This window comes from Ambystoma mexicanum, chromosome 14, assembly GCF_040938575.1.
Source record: "Ambystoma mexicanum isolate Mex_15411 chromosome 14, UKY_AmexF1_1, whole genome shotgun sequence".
NCBI classification, from domain to species: domain Eukaryota; kingdom Metazoa; phylum Chordata; class Amphibia; order Caudata; family Ambystomatidae; genus Ambystoma; species Ambystoma mexicanum.
Window position 1 is genome coordinate 603,411,759 of NC_090940.1, and position 19,591 is coordinate 603,431,349.

Sequence of the window (19,591 nt, forward strand, 5' to 3'; positions counted from 1 at the left end):
GGGGTATGAACTGTAAGTGAAGGGGCCAGTGCCCACTGATACTGCCTCTGTGACCAGGAGTTGCAGATGCAGCGTGAGGGGCAACAGGGGCATTGACAGCGGTAGTGTCTGCAGAACCATGGCAACCCCAAGTCCCTGAATGGGCTCTGTGTTGTGTATTGTTGCCTTAGGCTTAGAGCATGGGATCCCAGATGTTTTGGACTACAACTCCCTTCACTGTTTCCAAGACAGGCTTGTGGGAATTGAAGTCCAGAACATTTGGAGAGCCACATAAGGAGAAGCCATGGAGGCACATAAGTGGACTGGTGACGGCATGCTGTGCCTCCATGGGCAGGACACAGGAATGTTGAGTGTGAAATGGAAGCTGCTGATCTCAGGAGTGGAAGGTCCAGCGGGGTCTCTGTGTTTACACGTAGCTTAAGTAACTACTTACTGGAACCCAAGGAATGAAGACGTATCCTTCTGTAAAACAGCCTCAAGTTTAAATAACATTGGCCTGAACTTCCATTGTAACACTGTCACCCCTGGGACCCCCTCCCCTCCCCCGCTTCCCCAGTATTATATATTATGACACAATAACAACCATTTTTGTTTTTTTATAGTATAAATAGGGCAGGGGGGATGATGTGATTATGTTTACTATGGGTGCCCTTTATAATACTTGTGACTATATGTTAAAAAGTCGGTATCAGGTAATAAAATCGCGGCAAAAATGTTGCTGGTAAAACAAATTGGGGCAAAAATGCCGTGGTTTGACCCGGTAAAGGTGTACCCCATTATACCATTTAAGGGGAGCAGGGGTTGCGAGGGTGTCCCCCGCACCTCTTAAATGGTATAATGGGTCCAGGGGTTGCGGGGGTGTCTCGCGCACCTCTTAAATGGTATAATGAGTCCAGGGGTTGCGGGGGTGTCCCGCGCACCTCTTAAATGGTATAATGGGTCCAGGGGTTGCGGGGGTGTCCCGCGCATCCTTTACATGATTGTGGCGGCAAAACCACAGTATTTTTGCTGCAATACTTTGTAAACACAGCCATTTTTGCAGCAATTTTAAGATATGGAACCAAAATGTCTATTATATATTATGATATGTCCCCTGGTAAAATAAGGGTATTACCCAAAATTGACCTTTTGTCCTAATTGACCTAATTATAGTGGTCCTAATTGAGCTTCTGCACAATTGACCTTTATATTATTTTAGTTATTTTACATATGTATTGGGTTGGTTTTGGATTATAATTAAATTAAATTAGGTCAATTGTGAAAAGGTCACAATCAGAGCTAGAAACAAGAAAGATCACTAGCCAGGCCAAACCTAGAACAGTACTCACAACAGTAGTAATGTCCCCAATGTGCAAACTGCTTACATCAGGATGTTCCATTTTCAACACACAAGCTGTTGGTATTATTAATGCTTACAGAGCAGATTATTTGTTTAAGAAAATGCACAGTGAGAAATGTTCCCTGAAGTCTTTAATATTTTGCAGGTTTTTCTGTAGCAGAGAAGACATGGGTGCCCTCCTCTTCTTTGCGTGTGCCTTAATAGCAGTGGCATGTGGCGATCATGTCGACCACCATGTCGACCACCATGTCGAGCATCATGTCGAGCATCATGTGCATAAGCCGGAGCCAGCACATAAAGAGGACCATGCTGGCAACATGACATGCCCCCATATTGTATCGGCAAACATGAATTTTGCCTTCAACCTTTACCGGCATTGTGCTTCAGAAAGCCCTTCCAAGAACATCTACTTCTCTCCGGCCAGTATCGGCCATTCCTTTGCCATGTTGGCCCTGGGAGCCAAGACAACCACCCGCCAGCAGATCATGAAAGGGCTGTCCTTCAACCTCACGGATGACAAGGAAGAGGAGGTACACAAAGGCTTTGAAAACCTGCTCGATACTCTGGCCAAGAAGAAGAGTGAACTGACGGTGAACATAGGCAATGCCATCTTCCTGGACAAACACCTCCAAGTGCATCAACAATTCAAAGACGAGGCCATAAAGCATTACCATGCCGAGGTATGCGCTTCCAACTTCAGTAGCCCTGAGGAAGCCAAAAAGCAGATCAACGACTACGTGGAGAAAAAGACAGAAGGGAAGATTGTGGACTTGATCAAGGACTTGAATAAGGACACACAAATTGGCCTTGTTAACTACATCTTGTTCAAGGGTAGGTATAAAAAGATGTTTTATTGGAACACACGCGCTGGTTCTATTGTTTTAAGGTCTACCGGTGAACTGTGCATTGAAATGTGGCTTTTGTGAACTGGACAGATTTATAAAATGAGCCGGCAACCCCTATGGTGGACCAATCACGTTAAAAGTAAATGAGTACAACGTGTACATTTATCAGGATAGCAAATGTATACACTAGCAATATCACTCATATGGGGCGGTGTCAGAGAGAGCTGAAGCATTTGCGCGCATAGTCCGGGCATTTACGCCACTTCTGTAAGATATTTGGGGTCATTACAAATTTGCCGGTCTGGTAATAAAGTGCTGGTAATAACGTTTACCGGCACTTTTACCGGACTGGCAAAGTTTGCTAGTAGATCTGGAGTATTTACCTCCAGCAAAGAGCTGGAGGTAAATTCAACGCCTACTGGCAAAAAAAGCCGGTATTACCGGCATGGTAATACAGTTCCCGGTAATACCTGCAAAATACCCCCATGCAGTCCAATGGGGCTCTATGGAATGGAGATTTACGGCCGGTAACGTTACTATTGTTTGCCGGTATTCTGTTTGTCAGTTCTGTACATTTCGTTGCACGGATTAAGCAATGCCCCAATTTAGAGACATAGGGGGTCATTCCGAGTTTGCCAGTATCCTGGCAGTGTTACCACCAGGATACCGGCAAACGGTAATAACGTTACCGGCGCCTGACATGCCAGTATTACTGGCATATTAAGAGGGCAAGCGCCGGCGGTAAATCCCCATTCCATAGAGTCCCACAGGACTCCGCGGGGGGATTTTGCCAGTATTACCCGCTCAGCGCAGTAGTGCCTCTAGGGAACTTTAATTGGCATCACATGAGCATTATAGTAGCACAAAGTAGAAAAGTGCCTTTCCCTGCTATCCTACCTAGTCCTTCCATTTGCAGGAAAAGGTAAGATTTACGCTCATTGGCCTCGATTGGGTTCTATGGGAGGTTATTCTTCAGGAGAGCTACTTCACTCAGAGAACACGAGTCTTAATACTAAAGAACAACACAAGGGGCCTCATTACGACCCTGGAGGTACCCATGCCGCTTTTTGCGGCATGGCTACCCCCATTCCGGGTCCTGGGTCCGGGTTCCCTGAATGGGGAAATACCCGGCCATTCCGACCTTGGAGGGCCCGGTATTTCCCCATTCAAGGAACCCGGACCCGGTACTATCCCCATTTCCATTTCAGCCCCCATAGGGCTCAATGGGAATGGGAATGATGTTAATGACCAGCCCGTTTTTAGCATCCTGGACTGCTCGCGGGACCCGCTAAGGTTGCCTGTTTTTACCAGGCATCCGTAGCGGGTCCCAAGAGCAGACCTCGTAATGAGGCGGTAGCGGGTTAAAGGAGCCGGCAGCTCTTCCGGCCCCGTTAACCCCCTACCGCCAGGGTCGTAATGAGGCCCAAGATGTTTCAATTCCAAGTTATGTTGAAACCAAGTCAACTAATCGTCCCGCCTTTTAAACCATATATGAATATACTTGATGAATAAGAATCACAACTTCGTTTTTCTCTTTTTTTTAAAAATCTTAAACTACATTTTTCTTGGAATTAAATTATTATTATTAATTGTACTTTTTAGTCGTGGCTTTACATCACTGCCATGGGCTTTGCCCGCTATTACAGCAGGTGCCAAGAGAACATGGGTGCCGACGTCCTTGTATGGTGGCAAAGAAAATTATCCTAAGGGCATGGAAGTCAGTGACCTCATTTTGTATTGATGACTGGGTGGATGCATTTTTAACCATATCCACCTATGAGAGGGCAATTTACAAGCAGCCTGGGAACACCAAGAAATGTACAGATATTTGGGGATCATTTCTTGAAACATATGGTTAATGTTTTCTCTATGTAACCAATGTTGATAACTGTGCGGTACATGTAATATGTTTTTTTTCTCCATGTCTCCTTTTTTCCTCTATTTTTCCTTTCTTTTATGTTTATTATTGGTGAGATCTTGGTGACCTGATAAATCAGATTATTCATTTGCTAAAATGCATTAATTGTTCAGAAGTTCATGTTGATATGTACCATTTGATGAGTCTCCTGCGACTTACTTTTGACGAGTAAAAATATATATTTTTTAAAGCTGAACAATAGAGAGGGCGAGCCTAGGACATCAAAAGCAAGGTGCACGGTCCACAGCGTATAGAACAGGGCATGCTCCAGAATGAAAGAATACACATTGCTTATTACATTACATCACACAGAATGTAACAATTTAAACGTCAGTGAAGACACTACAGAGGCCATTTTGATAAAGGCGCTCATTGCAGACAGGGACATGCTAATCTGTGCACATGTACGCGCTGTAGTTTGCACTATGACGTGCAAAAGATGCATGAGGATCTGGAGGGACGAGTGTGCAAATTAACAAGGGGGGGTTCTGGGTGTCCCTCTGCCAGACATCAGTCCTGGTTACGAGAGACTTACCCAGAGTCTTTAGCTCACTATCTCTCACAGAGAAGAAATATTCCAAACATATCAGTCTTTGTCCTGCCCTGAGGCAGTCCAGCACCGAAATGCTAGGCAATTCTCCTCTGAACAAGAGTACCAACAGCATCCCCAGACATGTGTTTCGGTCTGGTTGGACCTCATCAGTAGGGAGGAGCTGTGCCTCTCTAAGAGTAGTGAGCAAGGGGTCCACGTCTGGATTCCCCTAGTAACTTAGAGTGAGACCGAAAGTTACTTGCATTTACATGAGACTTATCCAGAGTCTTTAGCTCACTATCTCTCACAGAGAAGAAATATCCCAAACATATCAGTCTTTGTCCTGCCTTGGGGCATTCCAGCACTGAAATGCTAAGCAATTCTCCTCTGAACAAGCGTACCAACAGCATCCCCAGACACGTGTTTTGGTCTGGTAGGACCTCATTAGTAGGGAGCAGCTTTGCCTCTCTCAGAGTAGTGAGCAAGGGGTCCACGTCTGGATTCCCCTAGTAACTTAGGGTGAGACCCAAAGTTACTTGAATATACAAATTAACAAGGGGGTCCTGGAAGTCCCTGGAAGACATTAGTCCTGGTTAGAAGAGACTTACCCAGAGTCTTTAGCTCACTATCTCTCACAGAGAAGAAATATTCCAAATATATCAGTATTTGTCCTGCCCTGGGGCAGTCCAGCACCGAAATGCTAGGCAATTCTCCTCTGAACAAGAGTACCAACAGCATCCCCAGACACGTGGACGAGTGTGCACCCACATTCTTTGCCCAGCATGTTGTGAATAAATGTAAATGCCCCCCCACCACGTCCACAAGGTGGGAAACGTTTACAATGGTTTTCTATGGAAATAAGTTACTACGGCCTCATCCTGAGTTGGCCAGTAATTGCGCTGGGATACCGCCCAACGTTATTAGCGCTACAACAACTCGGTCCGGCGCAATGCGTGCTGGATGAGTTGCGGTGGGGAGGTAAATCTCCATTCCCATTGGCACCACCCAATGGTGGTTGCTTGGTGCAATTAGCGCTGCGCTAATAGCGCTGAAAACGGGGGGAAAGGGGTGTTTTTTACCTCCAGCAAAAAGCTGGAGGTAAAGCTCCCACTTTCTGCCCATCTCGAGATTGCGCGGAGTGGTAAATACGGCAGTAATAGCATTCATGAGGATGAGGCCCTAGAAAGCTGGTGGATTTGGTAGGAATAATATGCCTTACAGCCTACACCTAAATCAGATGCTGCGGTTTATGCATTACTTTTCGGCAGGCAGAGTGGGTAGTCAGGCAGAAAGGTAACCATTTCTATTTCCCAGCTCCACCTGCCAAAAACTATAAAATCCTTTGGTATGGAAAAGCTGATGCAAAAACCTGCTTCAAACTTTTACCGTGTATGTCAAAAAGACTAATGGTGTAGCCCAATGAGTCATTGATAGGAAAACTGTCCAGAAAGAATATATTACATGGGGAAACCCCCCTGTTGTTAGCTCCCCACTTCCGGGTTTCTCTGCTTCCCACACCGTGTTCTTCCCCCTATGATTGTAAAGCACTGCTGCTTCCTGGAGCTAAATTCTATGCTCAATAAATACACCAGTAGTAACAAAAAAGGACGGTAAATATTTGTGGCCATATTAAAAAGGGGGATACGAGTGTGGTGTCCTTTGCAAAAGTGGGTAGAAAACAAAAGGTAGCACACTACTAGTGACTGGTGTTTTGTTTTGAGAGAGAATTGGCAACAGTCTCTGGAGGATAGCTCAGGGGCAACGTGCTCACCTTGAAAGCAAGACGACACAAAGCTCCACAGTTTCGATCCCCGGGTCCGCACTTAGAAACCTCTGGGTATTAAGCGCGTTATAAATAACCTATCATATCATATCATAACACACGTAGCCAGGGAGAAATCATGAATCCAAACAGGTTTCTTGGCAACAGCAAAGCTTGGTACTGCAACATGGAAAGAGTCCCAGTTCACTCAGACTGATGATCACAACAAGGTGCCACCAATTCAGCTCGCCTGTACCAGATCAGAGCTTGACAACACTACCCATCGCACCATCCTGCTTTGGGAGCTCTGATGTGGCACTTACCTCAACGTAACCCTAATCTAGGTTTCTGCAACCTTTGGCTCTTTAGATCTTTGCAACAACTCCCAAGATTACATATCTTTAAATTTGCTGGCTAAAGCTTCTCGGAGTTGCAGCCCAAAACTTCTAGAGGGGCAAAGGTTGATGACCATTTGCCTGATTTAATAACTATATGAACTTTACTATGTTTCAAGTTACTCTTAATTGTTACCTTTTCTTTGTAAAAAAAACCTTCAATACTATGTAACTTTGGGAACACGCCTTCACCCCTGTGCTTGTAATATTCCAACAACCCCATGAAAACCAATTGATGGCACTCTACAAGTCTGCTCATGAATTCAAGACTCAGTTCCATCTAGCAGTTCATAGTAGTCCACATCCCATGAAACTCATTGATAGCACATCGATAAAGCACCCTATTACACTGCTAATGAATTCAAGATTAAATTCCATAAATCTATAGATGTCGTCACTTTTTCCCTGGGGTGGGGGGTGGATGCCCTTTCGATGAGGCCAGGGAGGTGAAGCCGCTACCCAAGGTTATATGATATGATAAGTCATTTATAACACGCCTGTACACAAGTGTTTCTAGGAGCGACAAGACAAGGAAGGGAAGAGAAGGGGTACAAAACAACAATCTTACTAGGCCTTGTGTCATTCAGATGGTGCAAGTGCCGGGGCGGAGGAGGGAGAGGGGAGAGTGCAAAGGAACTCATTAGTGCTGCCAGGGAGGTGGCTGATAAGTGCAGGCAGTCAGGGGACTGTAGGGTTGAAGATACAGTGGTTGGGAGGCCCGGAGGCAGTGCAAGGTCAACTGGTCCCATAAGTTCAGTGGGTGGTCAGGTAACCAGTAAGTGCAGCTGACAGGGTCATCAGCAATGGAGTGGGAGAGAGAAAACAGAAGCGAAAAGGAAGGTCTTGAGATGATTCCTGAAACTTAGGTGGTCCTGCTCAAGTTTGAAAGAAGCAGGGAGGCTGTTCCAGAGGGAGAACCCAGCCGAGGACAGAGATCTACCCCCCACTCTCTTCCTGGAGAAGCATCTGACCCTCAGAGAGTTGCAGGTGGATGACCATAGGGCTCGAGAAGGTAGATGCTTAGGAAGAGAAAGATGGATGTAGTGTGGTACCCTGCCCAAGAAAGCATTGTGGACGATGCAGAGGGTCTTGAACTTGATCCTTGCAGCCACAGGGAGTCAGTGAAGAGATTTCAGAGCTGGAGTGATACGATCACGGGGCTTGAGGCCAAGGATAAGTCTTGCAGTCCTGTTCTGGATTAGTTGTAAAGGGCAAAGACTAGAGGCAGGCGGATTTAGAAAGAGGCTGTTGCAGTAGTCCAGCCTAGAGAGCACCAAGGCTCTGGAGTCGGTGCGCTACTGGGGGAAAGTGAGAAAAGGAAGAATACCTCTGAGGAGGTGCAGCTAATAGTGTGACTTCTTAGAGATGTCAGAGAAGTGGGGAGAGAAGGAGAGGGTGGAGTCGAAGATGACACCAACGTTCTTAGCCTCATAGGAAGGTGCAGGTAGAGGGCCCAGGGTGGGCGGCCAGAGTGAGAGAGGGAAGGCGGGAGAGGTGTCCCAATGAGTAGGATCTTGGTCTTACTGGCATTAAGGCAGACATCACTGGAAGCACACCATTTCTGAATTGCGGACAGACAGTCAGGTATGAGAGGAGGAGCAGAGGAGGCTAAGGGGAGCCTGAAGGGGAGCTGGGTGTCATTTGCATAACACTGAAAGTTAGAACAGAAGGTAGAGATGTGGTGGGCCAGAGGTGCCAGGTAGAGGTTAAAGAGCCAGGGAGAGAGGTTAGACCCTTGAGGGACACCACATGTAGAGAGAGAGAGAGAGAGAGATAGAAGTGAGGAAAGACCCAAGTTGGACCTGCAAGGGTCGATCTGAGAGAAAGGAGGTTAACTAGGCAAGGGTCTGACCAGAGATACCCAAGTTGTCATGGAGATGATTGAACAGGATGGCGTGGTTGACCGTGTCCAAAGCAGAGAGGAGAATGAGGACAGAAGGAAGGTTAGAGTCTAGATTAGAGAGCTTCACGGGTGTTCAGGAGAGCAGTTTCCTTGCTTCTGGCAGCTCTGAAGCCAGACTGGTGGTCATGGAGACAACCAACAGATTCAGTATGTAGATTAAGCTGGGAGATGGCCAGCTTTTCCAGGAGTTTGCACAGGAAAGGAGTGATGGAGATCGGGCGATAGTTTGCTGGAGAGGAAGGATCGGCAGAGTGCTCCTTAAGGAGGGGGTGCACAAGGGAGTGCTTAAGGGGGGGGATGGGAAGGTTCCCGTGGCAAAAGAGTGATCGCAGAAATCAGCCAGGCTGGAGCAAGGGTGTCAATGTGGTCCTTGATGGTTCTGCAAGAGCATGGGAGCACCTGCTTTGACAAGACTTTCATAGACTGGATTTATCTAGAAACCTCAGCGGGAGTGAACAGTGAGAAGCAGGAGAAAGCAAGAGGAGATACGGACAGAGAGGGGCCTGGAATGATAGAGGGAGAGGGAGAGCAGGTAGAGAAAGAGGAGAGAGTGAACAGGATGTCCTGAGTTCTGGTGGTGAAATGAGATGCCAGAGCTGTACAAAGTGTCTGGGAGGGAACAGGAGAGGTGGAGACTGGAGCAGGATTGGCCAGCTCCTTGCAGATCTTGAAAGGTTTGGCCGTGGGGGTGGCACTGAGCACGTGGATCTCATAGGGAGGGAAACCCCCTATGGGATTAGTGAAGACCTGGAGCTTCAGCAATCTCCAGGCGGACCAAAACAGGAGAAGCAGAGAAGGACAGGACGGTAACTCACTGGTAAATGTGTTTGTGAGAGCTCCGTGGTGGGGACTCCGAGACGAGAAGATGGATGGAGCACTTCCCACTGGTGAGGGAAGCGGGAACGCCAGAGGGCTGCTGCCCGAGTATCATGCTGAGCCGAGCCACGAGAACAGTAGCAGCACCCAACCAAGAGAAAAGGAGATCAGACGCTGCCAAGAAAATGCTGGTGAGCCCCAGAGAGAGGTTTGGGATGGCAGGCGCTTGCTGGGAGGTCCAAGAGAGCAGACCCAGAAAAGGCTGGGTCTGGCTGTACCTACCATGTCTGGGAACCGAGACTGCTTGAATCAAAGAAAAGTGAAGGCAATAATTTAACAAGGGTCTGGGACCCAAGAGAAAGACTACATGAAAGGCAAGACTGTCTAACATAAAAGAAGGAAAGATCTGGCAGGTTAGTGAACCAGGTCTGCCAACCAGATCCGGGGACCCACAATAGTTTGGAGAGGCATCCAAACTCATCTTTTTCACTGCAGTATCTGGTGAGAGGTAACCAGGTCTGCACAAAAGGCTCAAGGACCTACTACATCTTAGGGAAGTGCATCTGAGCAATTCTTCTTCGTCGCAGTACCTGGTGACAGGCAACCAGGTCTGCACACCAGGGTCAGTGACCCACTACAGCTTGGAAAGTGCATCCAGGCAACACGTCTATGTCGCAATATCTGGTAGAGGTTAACCAGAACTGCACACCAGGGTTAGGGACCCACTACAGCTTTGAGAGAGCATCCAGGCCGTTCTTCTTCAGTGCAGTGTCTGGTGAGAGGAAGCCAAAGCTGCCAAACACGATCTGGGACCCCAAGGAACTATGTTGTAAGCCTAAGGAAGGCTGGGGAAAGCGAGACACTTCCCCCAAAGCTAATGACTGGCTGAAACCACATTGAGAAAGTCTTTCCAAGACAAGAACTGCCTTTTTGTCTACGGGAAGGGAGTCATTCCTCTGGCCCAAGAAGACATCTCCTTTATTTAGTTACTTTACTGTGTAAGGGACAGAGTTAGGATTTTGACACTGGACATTGAGACTTTTGCTTTGGACATTCTGACGCTAGTTATTTCAGTTGAGGCAGGGAACCCTCTCTTAGAGTTAGGATGAGATAGGGTGTTCCTTTCCTTTTTACCTTTGAATAAACGATTATAGCAAACACTATGACCCCTCTCTGTCAGAGTCTTACTTCTGCACCCTTACACCCATCATAGCAGTCCTTATAAGCCCATGTGCCATAAAAATAGCACTTTGATAACACACTGCTAGGTTGCACATACATATTGAATTCCATTGCAGCAGTCCATGGCTTTGCCTGCCCCACGAAAAGGGATTCATACTGGAAACTAATAGATGCTTATACCTTTGAGACTCAATTCATTTTTCATGTGATAGCAGTCCAAAACAATTCATGTCTCATTTAGCAATGCTATCCAGATAACCCAACTGTGTCAGAGGACATAGCCATCATCAGAAATGACTAATGTCTATCATGTCTGTGATGGGCCAAAGAAGCTCTGGCACAAAGATCCTGATGATCCAGGTGGAGACCAATAAAATATATGGCTTCTATATCAGAACAGGTATACCATTGAATTTACAAATCTCCCGTCATATTTAACTTTTGTCTTTTTAGGGAAATGGCAGCGTCCCTTCCAATCAAGGTCCACCACAACCCAGAATTTCACTCAGGATGATGGCACCACGGTCAGGGTTCCCATGATGACCCAAACTAAAGTGCACCAAGTATTATTTGATACGGTGCTGCCATGCAGTGTGATCCAACTGCCGTACATGGGAGATGCGTCCATGATGATTGTTTTGCCCCAACCTGGCAAAATGAAAGTGGTGGAGGATGCATTGTCAGAGGAAACCTTCACAAGATGGAAGAAACAATCAAAAGAGAGGTAATGTCGATGGCAGAGGATCTCGCATCCTGATTATTTGTGTTATCAATATATGTACCCACCTGGGCATATCAGGACCTTGCCAGGCACCCTTTATTTTCTTTCCCGATGGCAGAATCAGTCCAGAACCCAAGAGATCGCATCAACATTATCCTCAGGATAAATGCTGTGTAAATGATACTAATGACATGTAGATAAACTCAAATTAAGTCATGCATCCCTTTCATGGATGTAAGGGTTTACTGTGTAGGTGATTGTCCACAGTCTGAAAATATGTCTTCATGTCATCTGCAAGCTAACAGGGAGCAAGGGAGTCTAATTACCAACATGTGCTAAACTGAGAATTTACTGAAAGACACACAAGTGGACTTAAAAATGAAGGAAGCATATCTTGGTATGATGCATTTTGCGGTACTGGGACTTAAGAATGCTGACAATAATTCAGTGGATTGACGTTATTCACAATACGATCACATGGTACATGTATGCTATAATAAGCAAAACATTTAAACATGTATAATCACTGTGTGGATCCGCACACTTTTCATAATGTAGCCTAAAGATCTTCCTTCATATTTGGAAAGTGAAGTCATGTGCTGATGCTTCCCTTCAATTTAAGGAACACAATTCCACCGGAGACTGCCCACCACTGGTGAAAAAGGTGCCACCTCAGCTTCCCATCTTGTCTGTCACTCTCTTTTCAATACAAAAAAAGGTTGCTGCTGCCCCTTCTGTTCATTATTTCACATGGTAAAATCATGGTGTCAGCCAAGACCCTACCCAAAACATTTATATCCTCAAAAATGGATGGAAATTAATTTTGTTTAAAATAAATGGTCAACCCATAAATGTTTAACTCTTTGGAAATATTGCATGCACTCTGAGGGTGCTAAACCCTTTCTTATGCCAGGACCCTGAGATTCATGCATGCAGTTATGATGATTACTGCATGCAGGAATCCCTTAAGATAAATGAAAGGAGGACCTGGATGGAATTAAAGACCACTCGCCATTGGCCCCAAATCCATGACTTGAGAAACCGTAGATTTATTATGAATAATGACTTTCTGGAATATGATGTGGAATGTGACTGAGTACACCTTGAGTTGAGTTTTTCCCTTGGGAAGGTTAGGCGCCCGTTCCCACGCTACGTTCCCAGACTAGCCTTACATTTTCAAATAGAAGGAGTCTCAAGAAGGTGATATACAACTTTCAATGGAAAGAAGGTACAGACAGACAACATCTTGGTTGACCCGCCGACCCATAATGCGCTTTCAGTTTCATTCTCGAGGATCATGGAGGGGCTCTTGCCCATAGGTGCCCATCAGAAATTTGTACGTATTCTTCAAGATCCCAAATAAGAGACTGGTATACATTGTGAATGTTGGTAGGTTAGCTTTGAGGGCTGATAACCCTTTTCAGAAATGTGCGTGTGATCTGCGGGTGACAGGTTTAAGGGTTGACCTCATATCTCTGCACTCCAAAACATCCTACTTCTTAAAATAAAGCGCGATGCACGTTGTCATTAAACCAAGTTTATTTTCACAACGGCTGCTGGGAGAGAGGCTACACAACTCCTTGAAGTGGAACTAACCAGAGTCTCTCTCCAACCACAGAACAGATACAGTATTATATATATATATATATATATATAGTGAAAAAAAGAGGAGAGGGGCGCACTCCAGTTCCCTGCACAGTAAACCTTCTCAGCCACAGGTGTTCTCCTCCGACCGGTTTCTGTGCCAATACACGTCATCAGGGAGGCTGTCTTAACTTGCAGCTCACAGCAAGTGCAGGTGTTACCACTTAGTGAGGATTCTGCTGCAAGGACTTCTGGTAGCTGTAGTCATCAGGTTTGCAAGGAAAAGACTCACACCCAATCCCACAGTGGGGAAAGGGGGGGAGTAGCCTACAGTGAGGCACTCCAAAGTTGGGCATAAATTACCCCGGTGCAGCACCCTATTAGATTTCTGAAGATTCCACCCTTCAGAAAACTTACAAATGTGGTGAAAAAAAGAGGAGAGGGGCGCACTCCAGTTCCCTGCACAGTAAACCTTCTCAGCCACAGGTGTTCTCCTCCGACCGGTTTCTGTGCCAATACACGTCATCAGGGAGGCTGTCTTAACTTGCAGCTCACAGCAAGTGCAGGTGTTACCACTTAGTGAGGATTCTGCTGCAAGGACTTCTGGTAGCTGTAGTCATCAGGTTTGCAAGGAAAAGACTCACACCCAATCCCACAGTGGGGAAAGGGGGGGAGTAGCCTACAGTGAGGCACTCCAAAGTTGGGCATAAATTACCCCGGTGCAGCACCCTATTAGATTTCTGAAGATTCCACCCTTCAGAAAACTTACAAATGTGGTGAAAAAAAGAGGAGAGGGGCGCACTCCAGTTCCCTGCACAGTAAACCTTCTCAGCCACAGGTGTTCTCCTCCGACCGGTTTCTGTGCCAATACACGTCATCAGGGAGGCTGTCTTAACTTGCAGCTCACAGCAAGTGCAGGTGTTACCACTTAGTGAGGATTCTGCTGCAAGGACTTCTGGTAGCTGTAGTCATCAGGTTTGCAAGGAAAAGACTCACACCCAATCCCACAGTGGGGAAAGGGGGGGAGTAGCCTACAGTGAGGCACTCCAAAGTTGGGCATAAATTACCCCGGTGCAGCACCCTATTAGATTTCTGAAGATTCCACCCTTCAGAAAACTTACAAATGTGGTGAAAAAAAGAGGAGAGGGGCGCACTCCAGTTCCCTGCACAGTAAACCTTCTCAGCCACAGGTGTTCTCCTCCGACCGGTTTCTGTGCCAATACACGTCATCAGGGAGGCTGTCTTAACTTGCAGCTCACAGCAAGTGCAGGTGTTACCACTTAGTGAGGATTCTGCTGCAAGGACTTCTGGTAGCTGTAGTCATCAGGTTTGCAAGGAAAAGACTCACACCCAATCCCACAGTGGGGAAAGGGGGGGAGTAGCCTACAGTGAGGCACTCCAAAGTTGGGCATAAATTACCCCGGTGCAGCACCCTATTAGATTTCTGAAGATTCCACCCTTCAGAAAACTTACAAATGTGGTGAAAAAAAGAGGAGAGGGGCGCACTCCAGTTCCCTGCACAGTAAACCTTCTCAGCCACAGGTGTTCTCCTCCGACCGGTTTCTGTGCCAATACACGTCATCAGGGAGGCTGTCTTAACTTGCAGCTCACAGCAAGTGCAGGTGTTACCACTTAGTGAGGATTCTGCTGCAAGGACTTCTGGTAGCTGTAGTCATCAGGTTTGCAAGGAAAAGACTCACACCCAATCCCACAGTGGGGAAAGGGGGGGAGTAGCCTACAGTGAGGCACTCCAAAGTTGGGCATAAATTACCCCGGTGCAGCACCCTATTAGATTTCTGAAGATTCCACCCTTCAGAAAACTTACAAATGTGGTGAAAAAAAGAGGAGAGGGGCGCACTCCAGTTCCCTGCACAGTAAACCTTCTCAGCCACAGGTGTTCTCCTCCGACCGGTTTCTGTGCCAATACACGTCATCAGGGAGGCTGTCTTAACTTGCAGCTCACAGCAAGTGCAGGTGTTACCACTTAGTGAGGATTCTGCTGCAAGGACTTCTGGTAGCTGTAGTCATCAGGTTTGCAAGGAAAAGACTCACACCCAATCCCACAGTGGGGAAAGGGGGGGGAGTAGCCTACAGTGAGGCACTCCAAAGTTGGGCATAAATTACCCCGGTGCAGCACCCTATTAGATTTCTGAAGATTCCACCCTTCAGAAAACTTACAAATGTGGTGAAAAAAAGAGGAGAGGGGCGCACTCCAGTTCCCTGCACAGTAAACCTTCTCAGCCACAGGTGTTCTCCTCCGACCGGTTTCTGTGCCAATACACGTCATCAGGGAGGCTGTCTTAACTTGCAGCTCACAGCAAGTGCAGGTGTTACCACTTAGTGAGGATTCTGCTGCAAGGACTTCTGGTAGCTGTAGTCATCAGGTTTGCAAGGAAAAGACACACCCAATCCCACAGTGGGGAAAGGGGGGGAGTAGCCTACAGTGAGGCACTCCAAAGTTGGGCATAAATTACCCCGGTGCAGCACCCTATTAGATTTCTGAAGATTCCACCCTTCAGAAAACTTACAAATGTGGTGAAAAAAAGAGGAGAGGGGCGCACTCCAGTTCCCTGCACAGTAAACCTTCTCAGCCACAGGTGTTCTCCTCCGACCGGTTTCTGTGCCAATACACGTCATCAGGGAGGCTGTCTTAACTTGCAGCTCACAGCAAGTGCAGGTGTTACCACTTAGTGAGGATTCTGCTGCAAGGACTTCTGGTAGCTGTAGTCATCAGGTTTGCAAGGAAAAGACTCACACCCAATCCCACAGTGGGGAAAGGGGGGGAGTAGCCTACAGTGAGGCACTCCAAAGTTGGGCATAAATTACCCCGGTGCAGCACCCTATTAGATTTCTGAAGATTCCACCCTTCAGAAAACTTACAAATGTGGTGAAAAAAAGAGGAGAGGGGCGCACTCCAGTTCCCTGCACAGTAAACCTTCTCAGCCACAGGTGTTCTCCTCCGACCGGTTTCTGTGCCAATACACGTCATCAGGGAGGCTGTCTTAACTTGCAGCTCACAGCAAGTGCAGGTGTTACCACTTAGTGAGGATTCTGCTGCAAGGACTTCTGGTAGCTGTAGTCATCAGGTTTGCAAGGAAAAGACTCACACCCAATCCCACAGTGGGGAAAGGGGGGGAGTAGCCTACAGTGAGGCACTCCAAAGTTGGGCATAAATTACCCCGGTGCAGCACCCTATTAGATTTCTGAAGATTCCACCCTTCAGAAAACTTACAAATGTGGTGAAAAAAAGAGGAGAGGCCTCCCTGATGACGTGTATTGGCACAGAAACCGGTCGGAGGAGAACACCTGTGGCTGAGAAGGTTTACTGTGCAGGGAACTGGAGTGCGCCCCTCTCCTCTTTTTTTCACCACATTTGTAAGTTTTCTGAAGGGTGGAATCTTCAGAAATCTAATAGGGTGCTGCACCGGGGTAATTTATGCCCAACTTTGGAGTGCCTCACTGTAGGCTACTCCCCCCCTTTCCCCACTGTGGGATTGGGTGTGAGTCTTTTCCTTGCAAACCTGATGACTACAGCTACCAGAAGTCCTTGCAGCAGAATCCTCACTAAGTGGTAACACCTGCACTTGCTGTGAGCTGCAAGTTAAGACAGCCTCCCTGATGACGTGTATTGGCACAGAAACCGGTCGGAGGAGAACACCTGTGGCTGAGAAGGTTTACTGTGCAGGGAACTGGAGTGCGCCCCTCTCCTCTTTTTTTCACCACATTTGTAAGTTTTCTGAAGGGTGGAATCTTCAGAAATCTAATAGGGTGCTGCACCGGGGTAATTTATGCCCAACTTTGGAGTGCCTCACTGTAGGCTACTCCCCCCCTTTCCCCACTGTGGGATTGGGTGTGAGTCTTTTCCTTGCAAACCTGATGACTACAGCTACCAGAAGTCCTTGCAGCAGAATCCTCACTAAGTGGTAACACCTGCACTTGCTGTGAGCTGCAAGTTAAGACAGCCTCCCTGATGACGTGTATTGGCACAGAAACCGGTCGGAGGAGAACACCTGTGGCTGAGAAGGTTTACTGTGCAGGGAACTGGAGTGCGCCCCTCTCCTCTTTTTTTCACCACATATATATATATATATATATATATATATATATATATATATATATATATACACATTTCCCACTCCCGCAGGTCCCTTGTGTTCCCTTACATGTCATTACCCAAAACACAAATGGTGTGGCCCTATACAAGGAAATCTAATCCCCACAATTCCATTGGCTGCCTTTCACTACAGCACAACTCACTTGAATATACAATTTTCATGACATTGCAGATTCAAGCCCAACCCTCTTCTAGGGTTTCTTCCCCCAAGACATACATATTTAGTACAGCTTTCTACTTGATCATAGACCTGCAATGCTAAATCTGGCATGCATGGTTTACGTATGGACGCTTTTGTACGAGGCTCTGGAGAGCTCATAAAGAAACTCCTTTGATCAGGCACTGAAATAATTTCTCCATGCACTCCGACACGCTAGATATTTCTTTTTGGCATTTATTTCTCTCACCTTTGCATTGCATGCAACTATCAATTCACTTCATGTGGCCTCTGTTCCTTTTATAATTTTTTCCTTGCCACTCCATTTAACCTTATTACAGGCCAGCGGCCGTTCTTCGCTTCCAGACATCCGGTTACAAATTTTGCCACTTCCCCCAGATTGACAGTACCAGGTGGCCGACGCTTCTCTGCCACTGCTTAACAATTTTTCCAGGCGGAAAAAACCCTGGACCTGTGCTTGTCATTCTATTTATGGCCAAAATAGACACCCCCGTGCAGTTTCAGCTGTCTCCTTGCCAACCAATACCCCTCCCTCGGCCAACCAGCTCAAACAAAAATGTGTGCACGTATTATTTTCATGTAGTGTGCTAAAACCTAGCGAAAAGGATTTCCCATTCAAAAGTCTTTCTATATATGAAACGTCTGTGCTTTAAATTTCATTGTACTAAGTTGCATACTGTGTTCTCATATTATATTCATACAATTTGATGTTGCTACATGTATGCAGATTTAAAATGTATCATGTTAGACACAAAGTAACATTAACAATAATATTTAACAACCCTCTATTAAATATTCTCAATATGTGCAAACTGCAACATTGTAACAATATTGCATCCAGTTGTGATGTTAATATGTTGCACATATTGTAAGTATTTCTCTCCTATTTGGAAACAAATCTATCTACCACAACACAGGTCCCAAAATGGGGCCTTCTCAGAGTGATGTCTAAGCCTTTTATTCTTCAGAGGTCAAAGGTCCAAAGACTACGATGATTCATAATCAGACCCATTAGCACTTCAGTCCCAACGTTGGTAGCTTGGCCTATTGTCACCATGTCCAGAATCAATTTTAGAATTGTTAGAAAGCACACATTGTGCTTAACTGGCCTTACTTGTGCTTTGATGGCTCAAGTTCACTTTAATTTGGCCATGTTGAGCAGTGTTTGATATCGTTTCTAAATTCAGGCATAGACCCTGACTGCAATACTCACAGAGCTCCAGAAAACTAGGCAATGAGAGCAAAAACACCAATATGGGATAATAACGTCTGCAGAAAGACTTACCCTCTGGTAATGTTCCACCAGAGAAGGCATTATAGATATTGGCACTCGCTAAAGGCAAAGACAGGTTTAGATTTTGGGTGGAAGGGGGTGGTAAAACCAGGTACTAGGTGGTCGGCGCGTGTCAGACAGCCATGGTACCAAGAGAGATGACACACACAACGTAACTGTAGTTTCAACAACTTCATTAAAATTCAGGGCGGTGTAACGCCTAACTAACTCTATACTATGGCAGGATTTCCCAGCCTAAATGAACTAAGGAAAGTCTATGGGCCTCATTACAACCCTGGTGTTAAGGGGTTAACGGCGCCGTAAAAGGCTGCGGCGCCATTAAACCCTTAACGGCCGATTCACACTTTAACGCCTGCTTTTTGCAGGCGTTAAAGTCCAACATGCTAAGGGACCTTGGTGCTAATTACGGCACCGTAATTTACAGTGCCGTAATTAGCGTCTTCCCCATTCCCATTGAGCCCTATGGGCCAAAAATGGGAATGGGGAAGGGGCCATGGTGAATGGGGATTTACCGCCCTGCCAACCTTGGAATGGGGCGGTAAATCCGCCATCCACCATGGCGGAATCCAGCATGGACCATGGTGCTAATAGCACCATAGTCCAATGCCAGGATTGTAATGAGGCCCTATGTCAGCAAGACCAAAAGCAAAACTCTGTGTCAAAACCCTATGCTGTCCTCACAACTATAACAAAACTAATGGGGAAATGCTCTCAACCAAAATCAGTGTTCCAAAACCAAAATGTTCAAAGAATGTCAATTCAGATTTCCATGAATTTAAAAGTTCTCCAATTGAAGTTTAACACAGTTCCAATATGGCTTCTTTTCAACAAGGACTACACCAGCATTGAAGTTACCTTTTCGTAGATTCCTAAATATCACAGTTCACATCAAAACAAAGATTTAGGGGTCTCCCTTCCCTAAGTTCAAATGCAATAGCAAAGTACATACAACGCTGTTGTCTCATATCTCCCTTCCCCAAGACAAAGATTCTCCAGACATTACCTCTC

General features: G+C 46.3%; 1 protein-coding gene across 1 annotated transcript in view; it reads left to right on the forward strand.

Annotated features, from left to right (window-relative positions):
- The window catches only part of LOC138527005 (alpha-1-antitrypsin-like), a 70,406-nt gene that overhangs the window by 25,117 nt on the left and 25,698 nt on the right, over positions 1-19,591 (forward strand). Inside the window, exons 3-4 of the mRNA XM_069637986.1 lie at positions 1,485-2,170; positions 11,146-11,416. Of these exons, the coding sequence (XP_069494087.1) occupies positions 1,507-2,170; positions 11,146-11,416 (935 nt within the window). The 5' untranslated portion in view covers positions 1,485-1,506. The remainder of the gene's footprint in view (positions 1-1,484; positions 2,171-11,145; positions 11,417-19,591) is intronic.